The sequence below is a fragment of the Ammospiza caudacuta genome, chromosome Z, assembly GCF_027887145.1.
Source record: "Ammospiza caudacuta isolate bAmmCau1 chromosome Z, bAmmCau1.pri, whole genome shotgun sequence".
Classification (NCBI taxonomy): domain Eukaryota; kingdom Metazoa; phylum Chordata; class Aves; order Passeriformes; family Passerellidae; genus Ammospiza; species Ammospiza caudacuta.
The window spans coordinates 29,771,957-29,793,909 of record NC_080632.1 but is presented as its reverse complement, the minus strand read 5'-3'; the positions used below and the strand labels follow the sequence as shown (position 1 = coordinate 29,793,909).

Sequence of the window (21,953 nt, the reverse complement as noted above, 5' to 3'; positions counted from 1 at the left end):
TTAAATTGGGAGTTCTTCCTAGCAGTTACAGGGATTGAACGCTAATCTTTTTTCAGGGACTGAAAGCTAATCTAGCCTGTAGTTTACTTTGTGTTTATGGTATGTGATGTTACCTTAACATACTAAGCCAAGCTTAGTAGCTGTTAAAGAGTGGAACAGAATAACATTTCTATTCAAGTGTTTTTCTTTAACTATTCACAGTTTAATTATGCAATGTACATTATTCAGGTTATATAGAGAACTGTTTTTATTTGAAGGTTTATGAAGTACAACTGTGATAGTTATAGTAAGTATCTGCAGCAATCTGATTCACACAGCTTTTTCTCATGAAAGTCTGGAGAAAAGAAAGGAGGTCTTGCTGATGCTATAGAAGAAAAGTTGATGATCTCGTAGAAAAAGAAGACCTGGATATTGTCTGTTTGGATTTCCAAAAAGCATGTATAAGTCTTCAAAGGATGTATAAATATTTTTCTTTTTCTTTTTTTTCAAATTGACTTGTATTTTTCAAGTTGAATATGCAGTAATAAACAAGAGTAATTATAAGTCTGAGGGGTTGGGTTTTTGTCAGCTATACTTGGATTGCTTTCCCTTAGCAAGTAAATATACAGTGCAAGGGAAGGTGAAAAGATTGCTAATAATTTAGTATAGTGGAAGCTGAGCTGTCAAGATACAGAGGGGTGCCAGTAACATGTATAGTAGGTGTCTGATAATAGGCAACAATGCAGTAAAAGTCTTCAAATGTTCTATTTTTTTTTTTAATTCGGTAACGCCAAGCAGGTTCATATTATACCACAATCTATTATACCAACCTCTGCCAGGGAAATTAAAATATCCTTCCTTAGGAATTTCTGCTTGTTCTAGCTAAAGCTGTGTATATAATGTGGGTGCCTGGAAATTTTGACGTGTTGTTGTAGCAAACCCTTCTGAAATCTCTTGTGTTGTTCTGTTTTAGCAACTTCACTGTGCAGTGATTGGAACTGAAAATGCCAGGCGGTATTTTGAGGCAGTGCAAGGATCAAAGGAACATCAAGGAGAGCTTTTTGGGATTCATAACCTATTCAAACTTAGGACTCATGGGTCCTGTCTTACCAAAGACATACTGGAGGTATGAAGTCCCTTTTACTTTTGGATATTAGTTTTACATTTTTCCTTTCTTGTGAGACTTCTTGGTCATTGTTTTGAATGGAAACACTGTAAAACAGAATGATGATACTTAACCAATACTTATCTGGGCAATGACTTAAATGAAATAGAAATGCTAATTTCTTGTTCTGATATGGACCACTTAAATTTTTCTAAATCCAAGAATGGTAAAACTTGGTTTATAATTTTTATAAATTTCCTACTATATATATTTTTTGCATTAAAAACTACATAACTTATTTTTTGATCCTTTCATGCAGCTTTGTGCACAGATACCTCTTATTCATCAGAAACTCATATTGAACTTTTAAGTCAGAATTCGTATCATAGAAATATTTTTTATGACCACATTAACCTCTTTGGAGTACTTTTTGCTGCAGCTAGCTTACATCTTCAAATTTACTGCAGCTTCATTCCATGTTTCTTTTTCTTTCCATGCTTCCCTTTATTTTGTTATTTTTCCTCTGCTAAGAATTTAGTCTGGACCATGCTGATTTTACTTCTGGTACTTACACTTCTGAAAAACAAAGGAAACTTCTTTTTCCTGTGCTTGTCTTTGTGTGTAACAAAAACTGAAACTGTTTATGTTAACTGTTTGATTGTCTTAGAGGGAAGGGCAGGTAGAAGCAGGAGTCATGACAGCAACTACTTGGCTGAAGGAAGAGAATCATTCATGCAGCTCAGAAAAGGTGAGATGTCTTTGTGGACTGTAGACCAGAGCATGACAGGCCTCCAGTTCCCCATATTGCAGTGGCAAATGTGGGCAATGTATCATTAGGCTGATGATACTTGTACTGTGTTGTTAAGAAAATTTTGTTTAGGGAATTGTGGAAAGGAGTACTAGGGGTTTAGATGATTGAAAGCTTCAGGTTTTGTGGAACTCTTGAAGACCTTGACTATTTAGTTATTGTAGTCTTGTAGTCAGACAATCAGAGTGATTCCCACCAAACCAGTGGTCTGTTCAATACTGTCTTTTTTTTTGTTTTGTTTTGTATTTTTTTTAATGTATGTAATTATCTAATGGTTTCCTTCTGGAATAAGATTTTTTAAAATTTTTTTTCAACAAAGGCCAGTTTTAATAGGAGCATTGCATTTGTAGGAATGTTTTGACTGAGTGCCATGTTCAGATACTTTGAGTAAAGGTATCATTAGATTAGATTGCAGTGAATTATATTACAAATTAGCCACTGTCTCTTATGCCTGTTGGAGATTTCTGTAAGTATATGTCAGTATTTAATGTGCCCTTACATTAATCTCAGTCTCATATTCATAATACATAACTGGATGGTCATGATCTCACATATGGCTTGCTGACAAACAGCAACTTTTTAAGCTCATATTAAATGCTTTTTGATGAGCAGAATTATATCAGGATTAAAATATTAATTTTAAAATGTCTCTGAGTACAGAATTTTGGTATTTATGGTTCTGACTTCAATTTACAGGCTGTCATAATTCTTACCTCAGTAGTATGCAGTTCTGGAGCAGTGTTCTGGACTTTTGTCTTAAAAACATTTTAAGATTGCCTGGGCATAATTTTATTTGATTACAGTAGGCCTTGATGAATTTTAGAGTGGAATGCTAGCATTCATATACAAGGAAGTAAACCACTACCTTAGAATTATTTTTATTATGAATGTCATTACACACAATATTAAAACTTGAATCATGAAGTCACCTTCCAAAGCACCCTTGAAAGACAAAAAGTAGCAATGAGATTAGTATAAACTTAAAAAATATGGATGTGGATTGGGAAGGCATAAGTTGTTTTAGCAGTGTACAGCATATATTGTCTCAAGTACATAAACTTTGGTTATTTTCACTGTTTTTCTGCTAAAAATAAGACTTCAATAATTTCTCATTATGAATTATTTTGCATTTTATAATACTACTTTGTGTATTTTTTACTTGAGTAACAACGAAAATCCACTGTTTTACACTGCTTTGAAATTAGGCATGTTGAGTGCACTAGAAATATTAAGTACACTTTATTAAATATAAAACTTTGCAGATGTTTTTTTGTTTCTGTTTTTTTTTTTTTTTAGTATGAACAACCAGACTGTCAAGAAGATGGAGATCCCCAAAGCATTCAGGCACACTTAAAAAGAGAAGAAACTGATTTTTGGGATGATTTGAGTGATGATGATATTCTGGAGAGTTCTGTGAAAAAATCTGACAGAAGGAAGCCATGCAATGAAAATGTAACAAAAGGACAGCTTTCCTTAATGCAGTGTGGATTCTCTAAGTTGTTGCAGAGAGAAATTGAGACTACCAGAGAAGGGGATCACAATTATGACTCTAATCATTCAAGTTCTGATGCTCACACTATAAGAAAAAATGCAAATAGCAAGCATGGTGATTTTCAGAAATGTCAAACCTGTGTGCCTGTTTTGGAGCATGGGAAAGCTGTTCTGTCTCCAAATGGAAGTGATAAAGAAAGTATGCATGGTACAGAGTGGCTTGGTTTATCAGGCTCTGAGGAGGAAGGCAACATAAAAAATGAGAATCAAAGCATTTTAAAGCAATGTGACATAGTCATGGAAACTGAAAGTAGTTCTGAAGCAGATGATGATGTCATCTTTCCTACCCAAGTTCAAGTATGCCAGCAACCAGTGCTTACTAAAGAAATTGAAATACATAGGTCAACATCTGAAAATCGTGAAGAGTTAGCAAAAGAAAAAGCTGGGTTTGTATTTAAGGGAAACAGTAGACAATTTGAATTCCACAGTACTGAGTCAAACTTCACCATGTCTTTTGAAGATGCCAAGAATGACATAGATTTGAAAGGAACGAGTGACGTAAGCGATGAGTCTGATGATATTGAACTTCCCTGTGATTCTGAATCAAGAAAGCCAGGAAGTCTGAGTTTTCCCAAGTGGAAGAAATCTCTACCACAAGCAAAGAAGCCCTGTAGAAAAGGAAGGGAAAGTGATTCCCAGAATATAGACGAATTCTCATCCTCTGAAGATAATTTTCCAGTTGAGAAAATTCATGCCAGGAAGAAAAGCTATAGGAGTAAACAGAGTAGCAGAATTCAGTTTGGGTCTAAAATGCTGTGTCCTAATCAAGACATGTCTGTTGTGCAAATGAAGTCAGGCAATTATGCTGTGCATAGCACTTGCGCAAGTAAAACTGTATTTGAGTATCAAGAAAAAAGAATGGAATCAATGGACAAATATTTAGGTAACTATTAAGTTAATTTGTTCAATTTTATTTCAGCTAAAGTAATAACATATGTCTAATTTACCATTGTCAGTAGATTTCAAGTTCTTGTTGCTGTACATTTTTTTTGTTATAAGATGTAGTAAATGCTCTGCTAAGTTGTTTTTCAGAAATATCTTTGTGTATCTTTCTCTTTATTAGTCTTACTTTTTTGTCTTACAGGGTGATAGGCTGCTTTGTAATTCTTGGTTAAACTCTTAGAGTCTCTTGAAATATGCTGTGATTGAAGATTTATTAAAAATTCACAAACTAAATATTTGTAATATCTTACAAGTCTTGAGAGGCCTATTAAATAAAGTGCACAGAAAAAAATGTGGTTTGGGAGTTTTAAACACCATGTGGAAGACTTGATTCCTAAACTTAATTTTAACCACTGATGTTGCAGCTGTTAAGTCATAGATGCTTTGGAATGTCTTTGTCCATCTGAAAATAACCACACTAAAACTGAAGTAGTAATAAACTATCTGGATAAATACAAACAAGTCTAATGATTGTTGTTAATTTCATATAACTGAGTAACTTGGTGCTGAGTGAAATAGTAACAAATTTTACAACTTCAGTGTAATTTTTTTTAAATTACAGTATCCTTCTGTGCAGATGTATATCTTCAGTGTTGTGGAATAACATCCTTGTATTTTTCTCATGATGTATCAGATGGCGTTCAAGAAGTGGCATATATTCATTCAAATCAGAATGTGGTTGGATCCAGCAAGGCTGAAAATCACTTGAGCCGATGGGCGGTGCACGACGTGTTTGAGTTGAAGCAGTTTTCCCAGCTGCCTGCTAATGTAGCTGTCTGTAGTGCCAAGGTAAAGAGATATTTTTGGAAATGTCGTTTTAACTTTTCTTTGTCCTCATTTTTCATCTTAAAAAGCTCTAAAAAACTTGTTTTTCTGTTACTGGCCACCATGAATGATCAAAGACACTGAGGATGGGAGGAAGAGAATGCTCAGTTGGAAGTCTAATAAATTACTTTGTTTTTTTGGGGTGGCTTTTACATTAGCCAGCTTTGAAAGAGCTGGTAATTAAACAGCACAGCACCCTCTGTGGATTTTTCTGTGGGAGAAATGTTAAGACTAGAGTTTTGAAATCAAATTCTGTGCCGTGTTTTTCTGATTTGAGCCTTGAAAAATCTTCAGTTTGTCCTGGATCCAGTTAACAAACATCCAGTTGCCACAATACGTTCTGACCACCCTGTAGCATAGAAATTTGAACATACATGAGTTTGCAGACTCGCTTGGGGAGGTGAGCATATGCAGTTGCTATAGTTAAGTCAAACTGTCTATGTTTAATGTCTTAAACATAGAAGTAGAGTTTACTGGGAGTTCTTATTTGCAGCAATGGTTATTTTTAATGTTTTTTGTTGGTTCTGTAGCTTGTTTAATTGCATTTGGAATGCACACAAATCTGGAATAAATTCAGGTACATCTTTCATATTTTTTTATTCTTACTACACAATGCTCTGATTATCTGGGTATAAACATTTGCCATTTCCTAGACTGATTTTTAAGATAAACCACAAGCACAGAATAAGTCATTGATGAATGTGCAACTTAGTCTTTACAGACACGTTAGCTATCCTTACAGAAATTGTAGACACACGACTGTGTTGTTCTGGGGTGTTGAACATCCACAGTAGCTAGAAGAGTTTCTTCCAGTGCTGTTGTTTTACTGTATTTAATTAAGCCATTAGCAGAGTTGCCAAGAATTTTTATACTGGGAAGATCAAACTACGCAAACCAGTAAAAGTAAGGCCTTTTCAATTTTAACACATTTGCATTAGAATGTTCCTCATTAGCGGAAAAGTTGGTCAAAAATACTCAAGAGTACAGTAGGAAGGTACTTATTAATTGGCAATGGCTGACAACATTATTAAAACCAAATAAAAATGAAAGAAAACTTTGAAGAGAGTATTTTGAGTAAATGTCTGTGATCCACCTCTTTTGAAAACTAGTTTGTGATGTTCATGTGGCTTAGAGCTTATTATGTAGAGTTATGTGACTGCAAGTATTGCAAATTAACTTACCTTGATTAACTCGTCAGGTTTTTTAAGGTATGCACTTTTCACTCAGAAGCAACAGTAGTATCATTTCTCCTGTAGATCTAAGTAGGAAGAAGAACATCAAAAAGTACGGAGAAGGCTGCCTCTCTCTTTTTTCACTACCTGTTATTCATTTACATAAAGGCACTAGTGTAGAAATAAAAGATAGATGACTGCCTATTCTTAGATGTGTCATTTTTGTGGTCTGCTTAAAAGAGAGCTTCTTAGACAATTTTGAAAGTTCTCTACTTAGAATTTTATTGATACTGTTTTTCTTTCTTCATTACTTTGTACTTCCTTAGAAGACATTTTGTGAAAAAAACATAGTCACTGTTGTGCTTCTGGCCATCAGGCTTTGCTGGTCAATTTTCACTTATTTGCCATCAAATGAAGTTAGGACATTCACTGTCTCAGCATCTACCTGTTTTATCTTAAATAATACTGCTTAATAAAAACGTTTTTCAGTAGATTAAAGTAGCATCATGTGTAATATTAAACATACAGCTGAGTCATTTAAATTTCCATAATTGTTTTAAGTAAATAAAAGTACACTTTTGAATGTTGGAATGTTGATTGGAAACTGACAGTTACTGAAGAAAATACAAAGTTTTGTGAGAAATTTTGAAATTCCTTATTAACGTAGATTTCAAATGTCATTGGTCTAATAGTTTCTCAGAAACTTGTGTAGCTCTTTCTGTTGGTTTTGGGTATCAATTATATTAGATTCTTAATTGGAAGCTTTTTTTACAGTATATTTAGGCTGAAGCTTTATGTGATACTATCATGAAGGCATCTGAATAATATTTATACTCTGATAATATTTATTATTCTTAGAACAGCTAATCAAATTGTTTTATTTCTAAGTAGAAGCAATCAAGAAAGGTTATTTTCATTTCACAGACAGGTCTGCTCAGGACAAAAAGTATAATGTCATTTGTGCTCATTTGTGCCCTGTCCATTCATTTTACTTGTGGCAACTCTGTCTTCCTGCTTTCCAATTTCACTCAGTGAGCAGTCTGTAATACTTCTCTGATGTAATACATTTTAAAAGCATTTTCCAAGCAATGACCTGTATCTCTGTGAAAGGAGTTCAAGAATTTTGAAAAACTATAAGTATTCTGTTGAATTGGATGAGTTGAAAATTGGGAAATACAAAATCCTACAAATCCTGGTAGGAGAGTGATGTTTTTGTTTCATGCTTACATAGAAATCTGGAATGACAGGGATAATAAGCAATATTATAATAAGCTAAAGCAAATAATAGTGAATACCCCTTACAAGAACATTGACATGTTGACTCCTTGCTATTGACTAGCCATCTAATCTCATTTTGGATTCACTACTTCTTTTGAACTTTTAAAACCGAGGTTAAGGTCTTTAGTTTCAGTAGCCAATTTATGGAAATTATATGAGTATGAGTAACAGAGAAAATAAGTTGCTAGAAAACACTATAAAACAATGTCTTCTTCCTGATTGTCTACCTGTAGTACCTAAAAGTATCAGTTAGGTTTAATAGTGCTTCATTTATTGTTGAGTCATGGAGACTAATGTGGTAGCTTAAATTGTAGTAACTGGTTAAATCTGGAGCAGATTGCAAAACCTGTGAGGTCTCTTTGAAAGTGAGAGTGGTTGCATGGCAAGAAGATCCTTGAGAGCCAACTTAGAAGGGATGGGAGGCAGCAAGTCTTGCTTCTCAGAAAATAACTGAAGGTATGTAGAACATCCTAAGAACATAAGTAACTAACAAGTTTTTATTTAAATTTGTTATTAAATAAAAGTGTAAGACTGGAACACCTGTTTTTACATCAAATTTCACCTTGGTGATATTTTCTTTCCTTGAGTTTAGAAGGCCAGTATTAAATGTGCACAGCTGGCACTAGTGTAGTTCTCAGTATAGGTCTGTAGCTTGTTTAATTGCATTTGGAATACACACAAATCTGGAATAAATTCAGGTACATCTTTCATATTTTTTATTCTTACTACACAATGCTCTGGTTATCTCTGATTAACCTTTTAAACTGTAGGTTTCAATTAAGCTTATTTTTTTATCCAGTGATATGTCTATTATCAGTCCATCCTTAATTTTACCTGGCCTAATATTTGTACATCCTAGCTACCTTTTCTCTGACCAGGTAGAACATATTATTTTAATCTGCTATTGCCTTGTACCTCTAAAGGGTTAAGCAGACAAAACTTTGATTCTTTTTATGAGAAATAGATCTTACTACTATTTTTTTCTTGCTTTCTTTGTTCTCCAGGTTCCATAACAATCCTGGATTCAAGACTGCAGAGCCTTTTACATTTCTTTCCCCAGAGCTGACAGGGAGTGTAGTCACATTGTCTATATAAGGTTTTTAAATGAATTTTGACAACTGACTAGTTTAGCTACAATGTTCACATTTATACTACTGAGTGCTTGTTTGGTCTGTATTTCTATAAGTACTGTATGACTCTGAAAGGCACAGTTTGGTAGCAGCAACCAGAATATAAAGTATGCCATCAAGAAACATAAACAAGACATCATGATACCTCTCTCACAACTTCGCAGCTGTGAAAGTTGAGATAAAATCCAGAAGTAATAAATGTAACAGTGTAAACTATGCATTAATTGTACAATCAAGAGAATAAACCATCATTTGATTTAATATCATTACCCAAAATAAATCCTGTCCAGCACCTGAATAAAAGAAAGTCTGTGTATGACAATAGTAGCAGCAAACATATGTGGAAAGGTGTTTTATCACGTGATCCATTGTGGAACATGTTTCTTTTATCACAGAAGTCCATGGGATTGCATAAAAATAGAAGAAGATGCTCTAGGTGTTAGGTGAGTTGAAGCAGCATTCTCAGTGAAGAAAGACATTGTCAAGTTGTTACAGAATGAATTTTCATAAATAATCATCTACAGCAGTGGAGATTAATTTATAGTTTATTTTGCAAGTATGATGAGTGAAAAGAGTAAGATTAACTGGAGTATTTTGACAGACGTGGCATGATAGCTCTTAAATGCTTAGAATTAAAATGCTTAGAATTAGAATAAAAATATTGTAATACTAATAGTTCCTGTATTGAATGTTATTATCCTTTGTTTGAAGATTATCTGTATTCTGACCATGGCCCACCACTGTCAGTATAGGATTGCTGTAGATTTTGAGAAGAAAATACGTAAGATCTATAGAGTATGACCCTTAAAGTTCATCTAGTTCAAACTCCCTCCTGCAATCAGCAGAGACATCTCCAACTAGATCAGGTTGCTTAGAGCCATATCCAACCTGACCTTGAATGTTTCCAGAGATCAGGCATCCACTGCCTCTCTGAACAACCACCTTGCAGTATTTTACAATCTTCACTGTCAAAAAGCCTTCTTCCTTATGTCTTGTCTAGGTCAAAACCAGGCCCTGATGGAAAGTATTTTTCCATCTTTCTTACAGACCCCTGTTAAGTACTGAAGGACATACAAAGGAAGTTCTCTCCAGAGTCTTCTCTTCTCCAGGCTAAATAACTTGAAGTCTCTCAGCCTTTCCTGACAGGAGAGGTGTTCCATCCCTCCACTCATATTTGTGGCTTTTTTCTGCACTAAGAATCACCTGCCTTGACCAGTGGCCACACTTCTTTTGATGAAGCACAGAGCAGTATGACAATCTTCCCTCAAAGAGATGATGTTTCTGATAGTGCTGCTTATGCAGAAGGGACTGATGTGTCAATACTTGGAGGTGTTTAGAGCCTCAGTAATCAAAACAAAGCCAGGGATTTCTGTTCAATGCAAAAGTGTGGTAGGCAGCCGTTTCTGAAGAAATTTTGGAGATACAGATTATACTGTATAATAGGTTAATAGTACATCTCATCTTCCTTTATAGTTATAAACTTTACTTGCATGTCCCAGAACCTAAGTGTCACAGAAAGTAGACAGGTGTGTCTCTGTGCAGTTTGAGATCTCATGCTACTCATAATCTTTGCTAAGAAGTCATGAGTGTTAAAGTGTGAGTTTCATTTCTATTTGTGATGCCTTGATGCAGGGAGAATCACATGAGGCTATAGTAAAGACCTCGAGGTACAAAATGCATGTCATTAATTGTGGCACATGGCCACTCCAGTAAAGATTACTGAGAGCTGTTATATGACAACAAAACATACTTTATGTGCTGCTCACTGAAGATTATTCATAGGAAGGGTTTTCTACTCTGTTATATACAAGGGTGAAGGAGAAAGATTATATTGCAAATTAATCTACTGGAATAAATATCTCGGTTTTTTTCTGGGATTATTTTGTTTGGTTTAGCCTGATTTGATGACATTGAGCACTCTGTGTTCTGCACTTGAGTTGAAATTCAAGTCTTGTGCTAATAAACTTTTTAAACAATGTGTTTTCATTAAACGAAGATTGCTGTCTATTATCACGTCACTATATGTTAAGAACATATGTTAAGATGAAAACTAGAAATAACTATCTTGTGTAACCACAGAAAGAGTTGTATGGAAAACAAAAGCTTCTTAAAGCAAATGTGTGTAATGAATTTGTAGATTGTACATGGTGGACTTGCAAAGGCAGACTGTAATTTTCAGGGCAGACGTACATTTACTTCAGCCTTTCAGAGAGAAATAACAGTCTTGAGTAATTAAGGTGATACTTTGCTCAGAATTATTCTGACATTAATTTCGAGGAGAGAAAGGAAGTGTTAACAAACTCTGTAAGGCCTTAGTCGTCTACTGACTATTTTTAGAGGTTTTATTTTATTGGTGGGCTCCAGGTTCCAGAGCAACCTGATTTCAGTGCAGAAGCTTTTTACATATTTGGGTTTTTGGTAACTTGCATTGAAACTTCTGCTTGTGAAACTTTTTCTTAGCAACCATAAGAAAGAGAAAACTCCAAGAGGCAAGATTTAAATATATTCTAATGTTTCTAGTCTATTCTGAATTAAATGACTGCGTTTCCTAATGAATTTCCTAATTAATTTCTAAAACAGCTTACGTTAAATGTTTTGCACAGTATGGAAGTCTGGGATAGGCTTTCTCTAGTTCTTATACTGCTGAATTTGTGTAGTATTTCTTCAGTAGGAGTCCAGGGTGTGGAGGGGCAGGCCGGGGGGCTGTGTGAGCACGGGGAAGTCTTTGGAGAAGGCTTGGAGGTTTCACAAAGAAAGACAGAAGATGGGAACAGGACATACTAACTAATTTGAAAAACTGATGATGTTCCATGTTAGAGCAAGTTGCACTTATTAATATATGGAAAAGTATTAGTCACAAGAACTTGTACTATACCTGTTGAATATGTTAAGTCTTTTTTCTGTCAACTGCATGTTTTCAACTTAAGTTTACTTAAAGTTTTACTGAAAAGAAATGTACAAAGACAGCCATTCAATTGAGGATTAATCACTATGGCAACAGAAATGTGGTGACTGAAAAGGGAGAGGATGTATTCTCCCCTCAGCTTCCTGCCAGCTGTCATATTCAACCTCTGCAGCATGAATTCAGGCCAAAATATAGACTGTGACCAGCTCTAAGAAACTTTATCTGTATTTTTATAAATTTGTACAAGAATTGCACTATAAAGGAAGACTTAATCCCCTGAATTGGATGACAGACATTTGGCACTATTGCCAGTGTTTGACAGAGAAATAACGAGATGCTTTGTAGTAAAACATGGATTAATGGTAAACCCCTCTTTATGTTATTGCAATGTGGTGTAAATGAGAAAACTAAGCATGCTGTCAGCCTAGGAAAAAACATGCCCTTTGTATCTCCGATGCAGATTTAAGCACTGTTGAGAATACTGTAAATACAAAAGTTGTGTCATTAAGAACTCTACTTTATCTTACTTTATCTTATTTGTATTACACTGACATTTTGTAGATTATTTAAACAAAGACTTTCTATCAGTTGTAGGAACTCTGATTGCAATGTGTTTGCACAGCTTTCAGATTCAACAAGTTTAGATAGTTGTTTACAAAGAGTAGGCTTTTGGGAGATAACATGCCTTTGTCCTTGCTCTTCTGGGATGGGGAAATACTCAGCTTTAAAGTAATTGTTCTGAAATGGTTGGTCTGTAATGCTGCTTTATTGAGTTTACTGGTTCAGTTTGCAATGGAATTATTTCACTATTCTGCTTTTGGTTGTGTTTTTATAATGTAGTGAGTTAAAATGTGGCATTCTTTGAAGCTTGTAGTGGAGGTTTCATTATGATGTATGTGCATCGCCTTTGGTTTTACTACTCTTTGATGGAAGGATGATGGCTGCAAGTCCACAGCTTCTGCTGGAATAAGCAATTACCTTAAGCTTTGAATTCTGGGACAGGCTGAGTATCTCCTCTCATTCTCAACAGTAATAACTACATTGATTCAAGGTCAGTTTTTTTGTGAAAGACAGTAGTATGTCTTATAGGAGTTACTTTAGGTAAAGGTTTAAAAACTTAAGATTGATCCTAATGAGAAATTCTTGCTGGTACCTGATTATAGAAGAAACAGACTCAAGTAAATGTGAAATAGAGAGGATGCAATCTGTTCTCAATTGATATAGTAGTCAATTGTCCAGTACCAAGCAAAAGATTAGAGTTTATGGAATGTCTTTGTCTAAACTTGTTTATGCAGTAAAGCTACATGTGACACACATGGGGAAATGACTATATATTACTCTAAAATTTGTGTAATTTTATCATATTTAATTCTACTGGGGTGTTGGTGCTGGCAAAATATTTTGGAGGAGTAATTTAGATATGTAATATTCTTAACAGTTTTTATAACTTGAAAAATATTTCTGCTGTTAGTCTGCTGGGATACATTGAAATATTAGATACACTTGAAATCATACCAAACATGCTTTGTTTAATTCAGAAAGCTTGATATAAATATAGTTATCCTAAAGTATTCTAAAATGTTAAGGTAGGTTACCTTCATTTTCTAAGACAATTAAGGTATTGACTGTTGACTGTATATTACTTGTAATTCTGATTCTACAACCTTATTTTTTTAGAACAGCAGATGCATTCATTCAGAGACTGCTTTTCCATTAAAAAAGCTAAATTCAAAGGAAAAACTAATGTCCATGTCAAAAGTAGTTTTGAAATATTGTAAGACTCATTTCAAACTGGAATTTTTAACTCACCATACATCTCTGAAGTACATTTTGTTCAGTAGTGTATTCTTGGCAAGTAAAAAAGTAATTCTAGTTTATTTAAAATTCATGTGAAAGTAGTTACTTTTTTTTGCTAATTGTATTTTTTGTCTTCACCATGTGGACCTCATTTTTAAAGAAACTGCGTGAAATTTATTACAATTTATCTTCCTTGACCTACAGAATAATTTAGGAAGAAATTCTTGTGTGACATGTACTAGATTGGGTTTAAAACGTCCCCTTCCAACTCAAACTGCTCTATCAGTCTGTGTAGAAGAGAGAAGGAAACAAGACCAAGAATGGACAGTCAGGTATCAAACATTTCTTGGTACTTTGTGTACATCCTGACAGCAAAGAAACATTGGTAAATTAAAATAACATTTAGCAATAGCATATGTTCAAGAAAAGCTTATAGAAGGGTCATAATAACTAATATGTATAACTGGAAAAATTGCTAGGGGAAAAAAACCCAAACCAACAAAAACCTCCAAACCAGACCAAAAAACCACAAGGAAAAACTGCAAAGGGGAAAAAGATTAGTTGAAATAATTTAGAATTGTAGATAAAGACACTAGAATGCAGTATCAAATCATCAAATTAATAACAATAATCCAAAACCAACTTCAACTCTCAGTGTATTGGGAAAGTCATGTGTTTTCTCAAGTTTTGAGGGAAGTGGGAAAATATAAATCAAGATATGGCGTAATGGTTTGTTATTTGTTGTAAGAAGTATTTCAAGAGGTTAGTCATACTGAATTTACTGTGTCTTTCTTTTCTGTTTTTTGGGTGACTGCAAGGCAACTAGACATTTTAGAAGGCTATTCTTGTTTATTATAGAAATGTAAGTAATGCAACTGCAATGATAAATATCTTGGATATCTGACAGCAGTGGTTTCATGCACTCCTAAGGAGAAAAGTCTTATAACACTGGGGGCAAGTCAGAGGGTTTATTGATGATTGGAAGTCAGTATTTGGCAAATTAGTTACTGCAGGGATACTTTGGGTAATGAAGTATTAAAAGAGAGGAAGGTGCTTGAACATGGTGCAACTATGGCTGAAGAATAATTATGCAAACATTTCAGCTTCAGGCTTCTGAAGGACGTTCATTTTCCTCCACGTCTGATTTCCTAACAAACTGCCACAGACATTAGACAGTTTAAAAAACAAGTGTCTCTGTTTCTCTACTTAATCTTACTCCCAGCTTCTGCCCACTTACTCTCCCTTACCTTTTCATCTTGCTCTATTTAAAAAAGTGAAACATTGTTGTCCTTTGCCTTGCTTGAAGGAACTAAAGAAAAGGAATTTACTGGCTTAAGGTGTCCAGTCATCTCAGTCATGTCAGATGATGCTTATGCGTGGACTAGCATTCATTGTTCCAGAGTATAGAGCTGACCCTTTATGTGTGTTACAAGGACAGATACTGAAGTCTCGTACTGTCAAAGATAGACCAAAGTTTGATTTGGTAGGTTTATAGTGTTTTTAAATAACTGCTGTAACTAGGGATCAGGAGACAGGTTGCCATACAGAGCTAACAGGTCCAAGAGTTGTAGATTCAAGATGGAAACTTGAAGTAGGTATTACTGCTGCCATTCTTCTTGAAGAGTGTTACCCTTAAATGGGTTCTGTGACACTTAATGTGCAGATAGTCTAGCATTTTTGCTACACTCTTGATTGCTGCATTATGTAATGTATAATTCAAAGGAATCAAAACTCATTATTGGTATGCAAAACTCAATGTATACTTTCAAGAGTAAGGGAATTGCATAACAAAAGAAGGGATCAAAACCATCATAGACTAAATGGAACGTGAAAGGGGTCAATATATACTTTCTTTGGAGTATTTTTCCATTGTAGTAATAATCCCTGAGTCTTCTGAATACTTTAGAAACCATTTTCGGAACAACTACTTAGTCTTCATTCCATTGCAATATATAAAAATTGTCTTAAGTGTAGTAGATCAAGGGGGAATAGGAGAAGAGAACAAGGATAAGACAGAAAGGACTGACTACAGTTTTGTGGGTTTTTCCGTAGTTCAAAATAGCACTTAATAATTTCACGTTATTGTACTTTTATTAACTTTTTCTTTGCATTTAGTTGGATATTTCTGGAGTGTAACTTTTTCTCATTTCATTTTTCAGTTAAAAAACACTGCCTTCTGCTAAACTGCTTGCATGGTCTTTGTCTTATATATATGCCTTTGAAAGTAAATTAAGTGTACATTTCTTTTGAACTTGCTGTGAAGGTTTTCTTGACAAAATGGAAGTGGACAAAGTTTAATAAAGTAATAAAGATGCTGCATTCAGTAATTCAATCAAAATTTTTTATCTTTGATGTCAGTGTAATTATTTTGCTGCACCTTGTGCCCCTCCCCCTCACATTTGTGAAAACCGCAATGTATAATGGTGTTACAGATAATTCAATATAGACAAATATAATTTTTCAGATGACAAAAAAGTATTGGTTCCGTTTAAGTGAAATTTTCCACTTTGATCCATAGAAATTTTATAACATGCACTACAAAGGCATATTGCGTTTAATGCATTTAAATATTTAGTAAAGACTTTCCTGATTGTTGTCATTTCTGTCTGTCAGTATTCTTTTAACATACAGCATACAGAAGGAGTTCTGTTTCCTTTATTATTCCATCATACTATACCCAAGTATGACATATTGAATGTCATACAGAGTGTGACATTCAGTAGTACAAGCAGATTAAATGTGCTAGTGTCTGTAGCAGAACAAGAGTCAGAGGCTTCTACCTGAATCAAGTTGTCTTGATTTCAGTCTTGCTTCGTGAGATTGTCTTATGTGTGTGATAAGTGTGATAATTCGTGTAAGCATGACCAGCACTATACATGGCATTTCACGTAGAAGCGAGGAATGTGGACACAGTAATTTGTCAGTGAAAGGGCTTGGGGAACAGAAAAATACAGAAAGCTGTTGAAAAGAAATTTTCATTAAGAGATCAGTGATTCAGAGGGCAGATATTGAAAGATAATTGAAAATATACTGTCCATGAGATGAATGAATTTAGGAGAGCCACACACAAAGTCAGATTCAAAAGAAAGCAAAATAGTGTAGAATATTGACAGCACTGGAATATTGACTGAAGTTTTCACTTTTTGATAGTAATGCTAATAGAAAGTTAGAATATTTTCATCTCATTTTTCAAGTCTTACTTATACATAGACCCTGTCACACATTGTGTCATTCAGAGTAATAAACATCAGATTTGACCTTTAACAAACATGAAGCCATCTAAAAAAACTTAAGTGTTTTAAGTTTATTAAAACAAAATGTTTATTTAAAAAAAAAAATAAGTTCCTGGGTTTAGGAGCTGGGTATTGGGCTTCCTAAAATGTTTGCCCGTTCAGCAGAGTCAGTTGTTGTGTTTCAGCCTTACTGAGTATCCTGTAACCAATTGCCTTTGCTCTGGGGAGCTGGGAAGTTTTTCAGGAGTAACTCACAATGGCTGCAGACTTTCACTGGAATTTGCTCCTGCAGTTCTTGCAATAATTTTTTTACAGTAACTATTTCTGCCATGAGTTAAAAAAACCCCACCTTTAAACAACTTATTTAAGTGGAAGAAGACATGCTCTTTGTATATATTTGGTGGTATTTTTATGTTGTTCTTTTGGGTGGTGCAGTGTACCTAAAATTTTATGCTTCCAGAACTCAGTATTGCCTTTGTACATTTATATGCAATTAATAATACTTCTGACATTAAATGTGGTTCTTTGCAAAGACAAGCAATTTTATGACTTTCAGTGTGTTTAAAACATTTGGCTTTTTTCCCAAAGATATTAAAACTCTTCTTTGTTTGAACAGATGTGTAAACCAAAGTATTACTGCCTTATATACTTTGGTCTTGTTTAATGAGAGGTAGATTGATGTACATTTATGGGGGTTTAACATAACTTTAACACAGACATTTACATGGTTTGCCTTGTATTCTATTCAAGTTATACTTTCTTGAATCAAGTTATATTTTCTTGAATTAAATTATACAGCCCTAATTTCCTAACAGAGTGAAAAATAGTCTGTCATATCATAGTGAGATAAGAATACTGTAGGTATTTTTCATGAAAAAAATCCATAAAAATAAATATTTTTAAGACCATGGTTTCTTTCTTCTTTGAAAATACATTTTCCAAGTAAAAAATTAACAAATATATATAGAACCAGCAAGAGAACTGTAGAATATTTATCCTGTAGATAACATCTACTAATTCAGTCTTAATTTTGTTACTAGTATTATACTATTATTGGGAGAATAGAGTTTTTATCTTAATTGGGATGGGCTTTCAGTGTAGTTTAGAGTAACATAGTGTTGAAGTAAAATTTTGGTCTTTGGAGCTGTACATTTGTCTTACAGTGAAAATTTATGTCTCTAGGTTCTGTAATATTAACATCTTTCTCTGTATGCTAGTTTGAGGTTACTTACCAAAGTAGTGGAGTGAGAACACATGTGAGATCCTAAGGCTCAAGAACATTGTGAGCAGCCCATGAAAATAAAGGAAATGGACATGGATCAAGTAGAAAAACATTGGGAAGAAACAGTGTAGATTTGAAACCAGATTTTGAACAGCAAATGACAAGGTGTGAATGCAATTTTTGATTTAATCTCTAAAGTAGAGTCTGTAGGGAGACTGAGGATATCACTAAGCTGCTATGTGTTGGCAAAGGGGAAATTTTGGTGAGAATTTGTGAGAGTTTAAGAAAAATAATTCAGGTTTAAATAGGATCATATTTTTGTGCAAGATGTCAGAGAACCAAGACTTCCCTTCAATGTCTCTGGAATTTTGTGACTGAGCAGGGAGTGTGCATTTCAGCTCCAAATCCCAATCCTAGTGTTCAGTCTAGTAATGCTAGTTACAAGGGACAGAATTGGGTGCAGTTGGTTGCATTGTTACATCAGAGGCACAGCTGTTCTAATGACTTCCATGTCTCCTTTTACTAGAAAAATTATGAAGTTCCAGAAGACAATACTTCAGAGAAGAAAGTTGTTAAGGAAAGGCAAGAAATGTTGAAGAACAGTAAGCAACAGCATCTATATGTTACACATCCTGTGACCCAGAGAAGCAAAAAAGTACACAGAGTAGGTTCGACCACCTTCTTGATTGGAAGGACACCCAAAGGAATACGCAGGTGAGACTGCTTTGGTGACTTGGAAGTAAAATTCTAAGGTTGAAACAAATTTCCTTTTGAGTAGTTGCATTTGTCTTTGTTTCAACCCTGCTGAGGCAATACTGTTATTTTCTATGGCAAGAGTGGAATTAGTGGGAAACTTAGACTCACACTACTCTGAGTACTGTAATTGATTAATAAAATTAATTGAATCCACAAATTACTTGAACGTGTTGATTCAATGGTCATATATTACATAACTCTGTAGATGTCATGACCATGAGTATTTGTATTATGTGCATCATGGGCTACTACAAAACAGTGTTTAAACTGTATAGAAAGGAGGCAGTTTATAACATTAGCTTCTGACTGCCTACTGATTTTGCCCAGATCTCATCACTTGCATTGAATGGCTGTTAAAAAAAAGGGCTTCATGTTTCTTTTTAGCATGGGGCTCAGTATTTTTCAATATTTCTTTTAATGCTTTTTTCCCTCTGTTATTTTTGGAGGGATAATAATTTTTTGTTTCCTTGTTTTCTGTTTTCCCAAATGATTGCTGTTATTAATACGAATATTGATTTCCATTGTTATGCAGATAGAAATTCAATAAAAATAGCCTGATGGTTTGTGGAAATAGAAAGTGGAAAGCTGTAGCTGCATAGTCAAATCTACAGAATAGGTATTTGGTAAATATTTTCAATTTGCCTTGAGACAAGTAAATTACTATATGAAAGTTGGTATCTAGGTAATGCCTGTAAGCATTCAGAAGCTGTCATATCCACTAACTGGCTTCAGTTATCCCTACTGTTATTGTCAAAGTGCCAATAATTGTTCGGTTTTTTTACTATTATAGACACTGAAAATTATAAATATTTATTATGCAGGTAAAGGAGAACTCTTAATTCTAAAAATGTTCAAAATCTTAATTAGTTATGAAAAAATCTATTGAGGTAAAATTTTCAAAGGTGGTGAAGTGACTTAGGCTGTTATTCCAAGATTTAAAGCCATATCTAGCAAAAAGCTGAAACAATTCACTCTTGAGCATTGAGCAGATTGTTTGTTAGCACCTGACATGCAGCTAGACTTTGTAGTACATGTGGATGTGCCATGGAGTGAATGAGGGTGATTACATGTCTCAGTTTGTTGTAATTGGAGGGCAGAGTGGGGAGCTGTCTGCAGTCACCACACTCAAATGATTGGAGCTACCCAGTCAAGTGGTATTGGAGGCAAACAGGGTTAAATCTTACTGCCTTTTGGAGCCTTCATAACAGGAAAGGCAACATATTTCATATCTTTTCTCCAACAGGGGATTGTTGATCACTCAACTAGAGTGATCTGTTTTAATTAGAGGTTGGCTTTTTAGCAGAAACAAATATTCCATAATTCACTGGGGTAGGATGATGCAGACAATGTCTCCTGTGCATGCATTTATCCAATTTTTGTTTAGCAAGTCTTTTTTAAAAGGACTTGGAACAATTATTTCCTCCCCATTTCCCCCACCCCCTTGTTAAGGATGTCAGCATAACACATTTTTCCTTCTTGATAATTACAGGAGACAATTTGAGGAAATGGTATCTCACTTTAATATGGGATCAGTGAAGGACCTTGCGGAACACATTGCAAAAGCTACATCAGAAACCAGGCAGAAAATGTTGAAGGAATTCTATGTTTCCAAGCATCCAGAGATGGAGTCTTTCTTCTCTCTTGAAAAACCAGCAGAAGCTTCACATAACTGTGAGGAAAGTGAACGGGGTAAAACACGCTTCAGAAAAAGAAAATCCATTGTTAATTTTGGAAGATCCGAGTCTAGACCTTCATCAGCTAAAGGACTGCTTCTGAGTGGAACTACAGAAACACAGACCCAGGAGGTCCATAAGGGACAAGCAAAACAGCTTCACAGGAACTCCTACTTGCAAGATATGCTTGTTGATGCAAAATATAAACAATCACCCACTATTGCTACTCAACATATCCAAAGAAGAAACAGTCAGGCATTCAAGGATTTTATGGCATCTGGCTCACGAAGCAGTAAATCAGAAATAATTGAGGTGCTGTCTGTAAAAAGTTGTGAAGGACAGCAAGACTCAGAAGAAACACAGCTGCCAAAGGAAAGATCCATGTCTCAGTCAGAAAATGGAGAAAGAAAAGCTCAGATTTGCAGGAAAAATTCTTTTGTGGACTTACTTGGAGATACCTCTATTCTCAGTGAAATCTTCAGAAATGATGGAAATGGGTCTACAGGATCACCAAGGACATATTCTTCAGGACAAGCAGAAAAATCAAAGGGGAGACCAAAAGATTTCTGGGATATGCTGAATGAACAGAATGAGGACAGCCTCAAAAAGCTCACAGATATAGCAGTCATAGAGAAGCTTTGTGAAAGAGCCCCTCATTCCACAGTGACAGAAGAGAGAGAAGTGTGTGAAAGTTCTCTTTGGAAAAGAAATGAAACTTTTTTGTGGAAAAAATACAGTGCAGATGATTGAGATGAACCATCCACTGCTAAATCTTGTAGTGTAGTAAAATGAAAATTTTCTATGTAAGTTGCACTATAACTATTTTATTTGAACTTTGACGGCATTATGCCACAAAATATGGTAATTCCATGAATTTAAAGGTAAAATGATGAATTCATATTTATAGTGATACAGAATTACATTTTACAAGTAATTATTTATAAGTGAATATGTATGCAATTACATATGTAGTGTATAGTACATATGTGCATAGTCATGCCTATGTACTGTATGTTGTAACCTATGATATATAATGATTTTATATTAAATTTTTTTCGAATTTTCTGAATGTACTATACTTTCTTTAATTCTGATTATATTCCTCGGCTCAACAGAAGTACTAAGTAATTTTTTCCGTTTACTTCAATTTGGACACCAGCAGTCATCTCAACACAATTTAGGGATAACAGGATTTGACAATGATACTGCGTATATTTTCTGAGGTGCTAGAGACTGGAGGACTTCCTGAGGCAAAGATGATGTCTTTGTGTCTAGTAGCTTTTGATGGATTCCCATCTTCCATGATTTTGCTCAGTCTCTGAAGCTGTGGACCTTTGAAATCTTCACAGTATCCTGTAATGGTGAGTTTCTCAGCTTGGTTGATGTGAAGAATCAAGTTTTTTTATTTGATCTTTCTCATTAAGTTACATTGGGTGTCAAATTTCATCTCATCTACACTTTCATCTGCCTTTTTCTATAAACTTCTGTCATGTCTTTGTCAGGGAATATGCAGCACAGTATGTGTTGAAAATATGCAGTACAGTGTGTATGTGGTAAGGAATTTCAACACCTTGACA

General features: G+C 34.7%; 1 protein-coding gene across 2 annotated transcripts in view; it reads left to right on the top strand.

Moving 5' to 3' along the window:
- The window catches only part of ERCC6L2 (ERCC excision repair 6 like 2), a 53,092-nt gene extending 31,651 nt beyond the window's left edge, over positions 1–21,441 (top strand). Inside the window, exons 14-19 of one of the 2 annotated variants that reach the window (XM_058823422.1) lie at positions 953–1,105; positions 1,752–1,832; positions 3,189–4,326; positions 5,020–5,174; positions 18,474–18,661; positions 20,193–21,441. In XM_058823422.1, coding sequence (XP_058679405.1) covers positions 953–1,105; positions 1,752–1,832; positions 3,189–4,326; positions 5,020–5,174; positions 18,474–18,661; positions 20,193–21,126 — 2,649 coding nt within the window. In that variant the 3' untranslated portion in view covers positions 21,127–21,441. Of the gene's footprint in view, positions 1–952; positions 1,112–1,751; positions 1,833–3,188; positions 4,327–5,019; positions 5,175–18,473; positions 18,662–20,192 lie in introns of those variants that run through there. The other variant, XM_058823423.1, reaches the window with a different exon arrangement.
- The last annotated feature ends 512 nt before the right edge of the window (positions 21,442–21,953 follow it).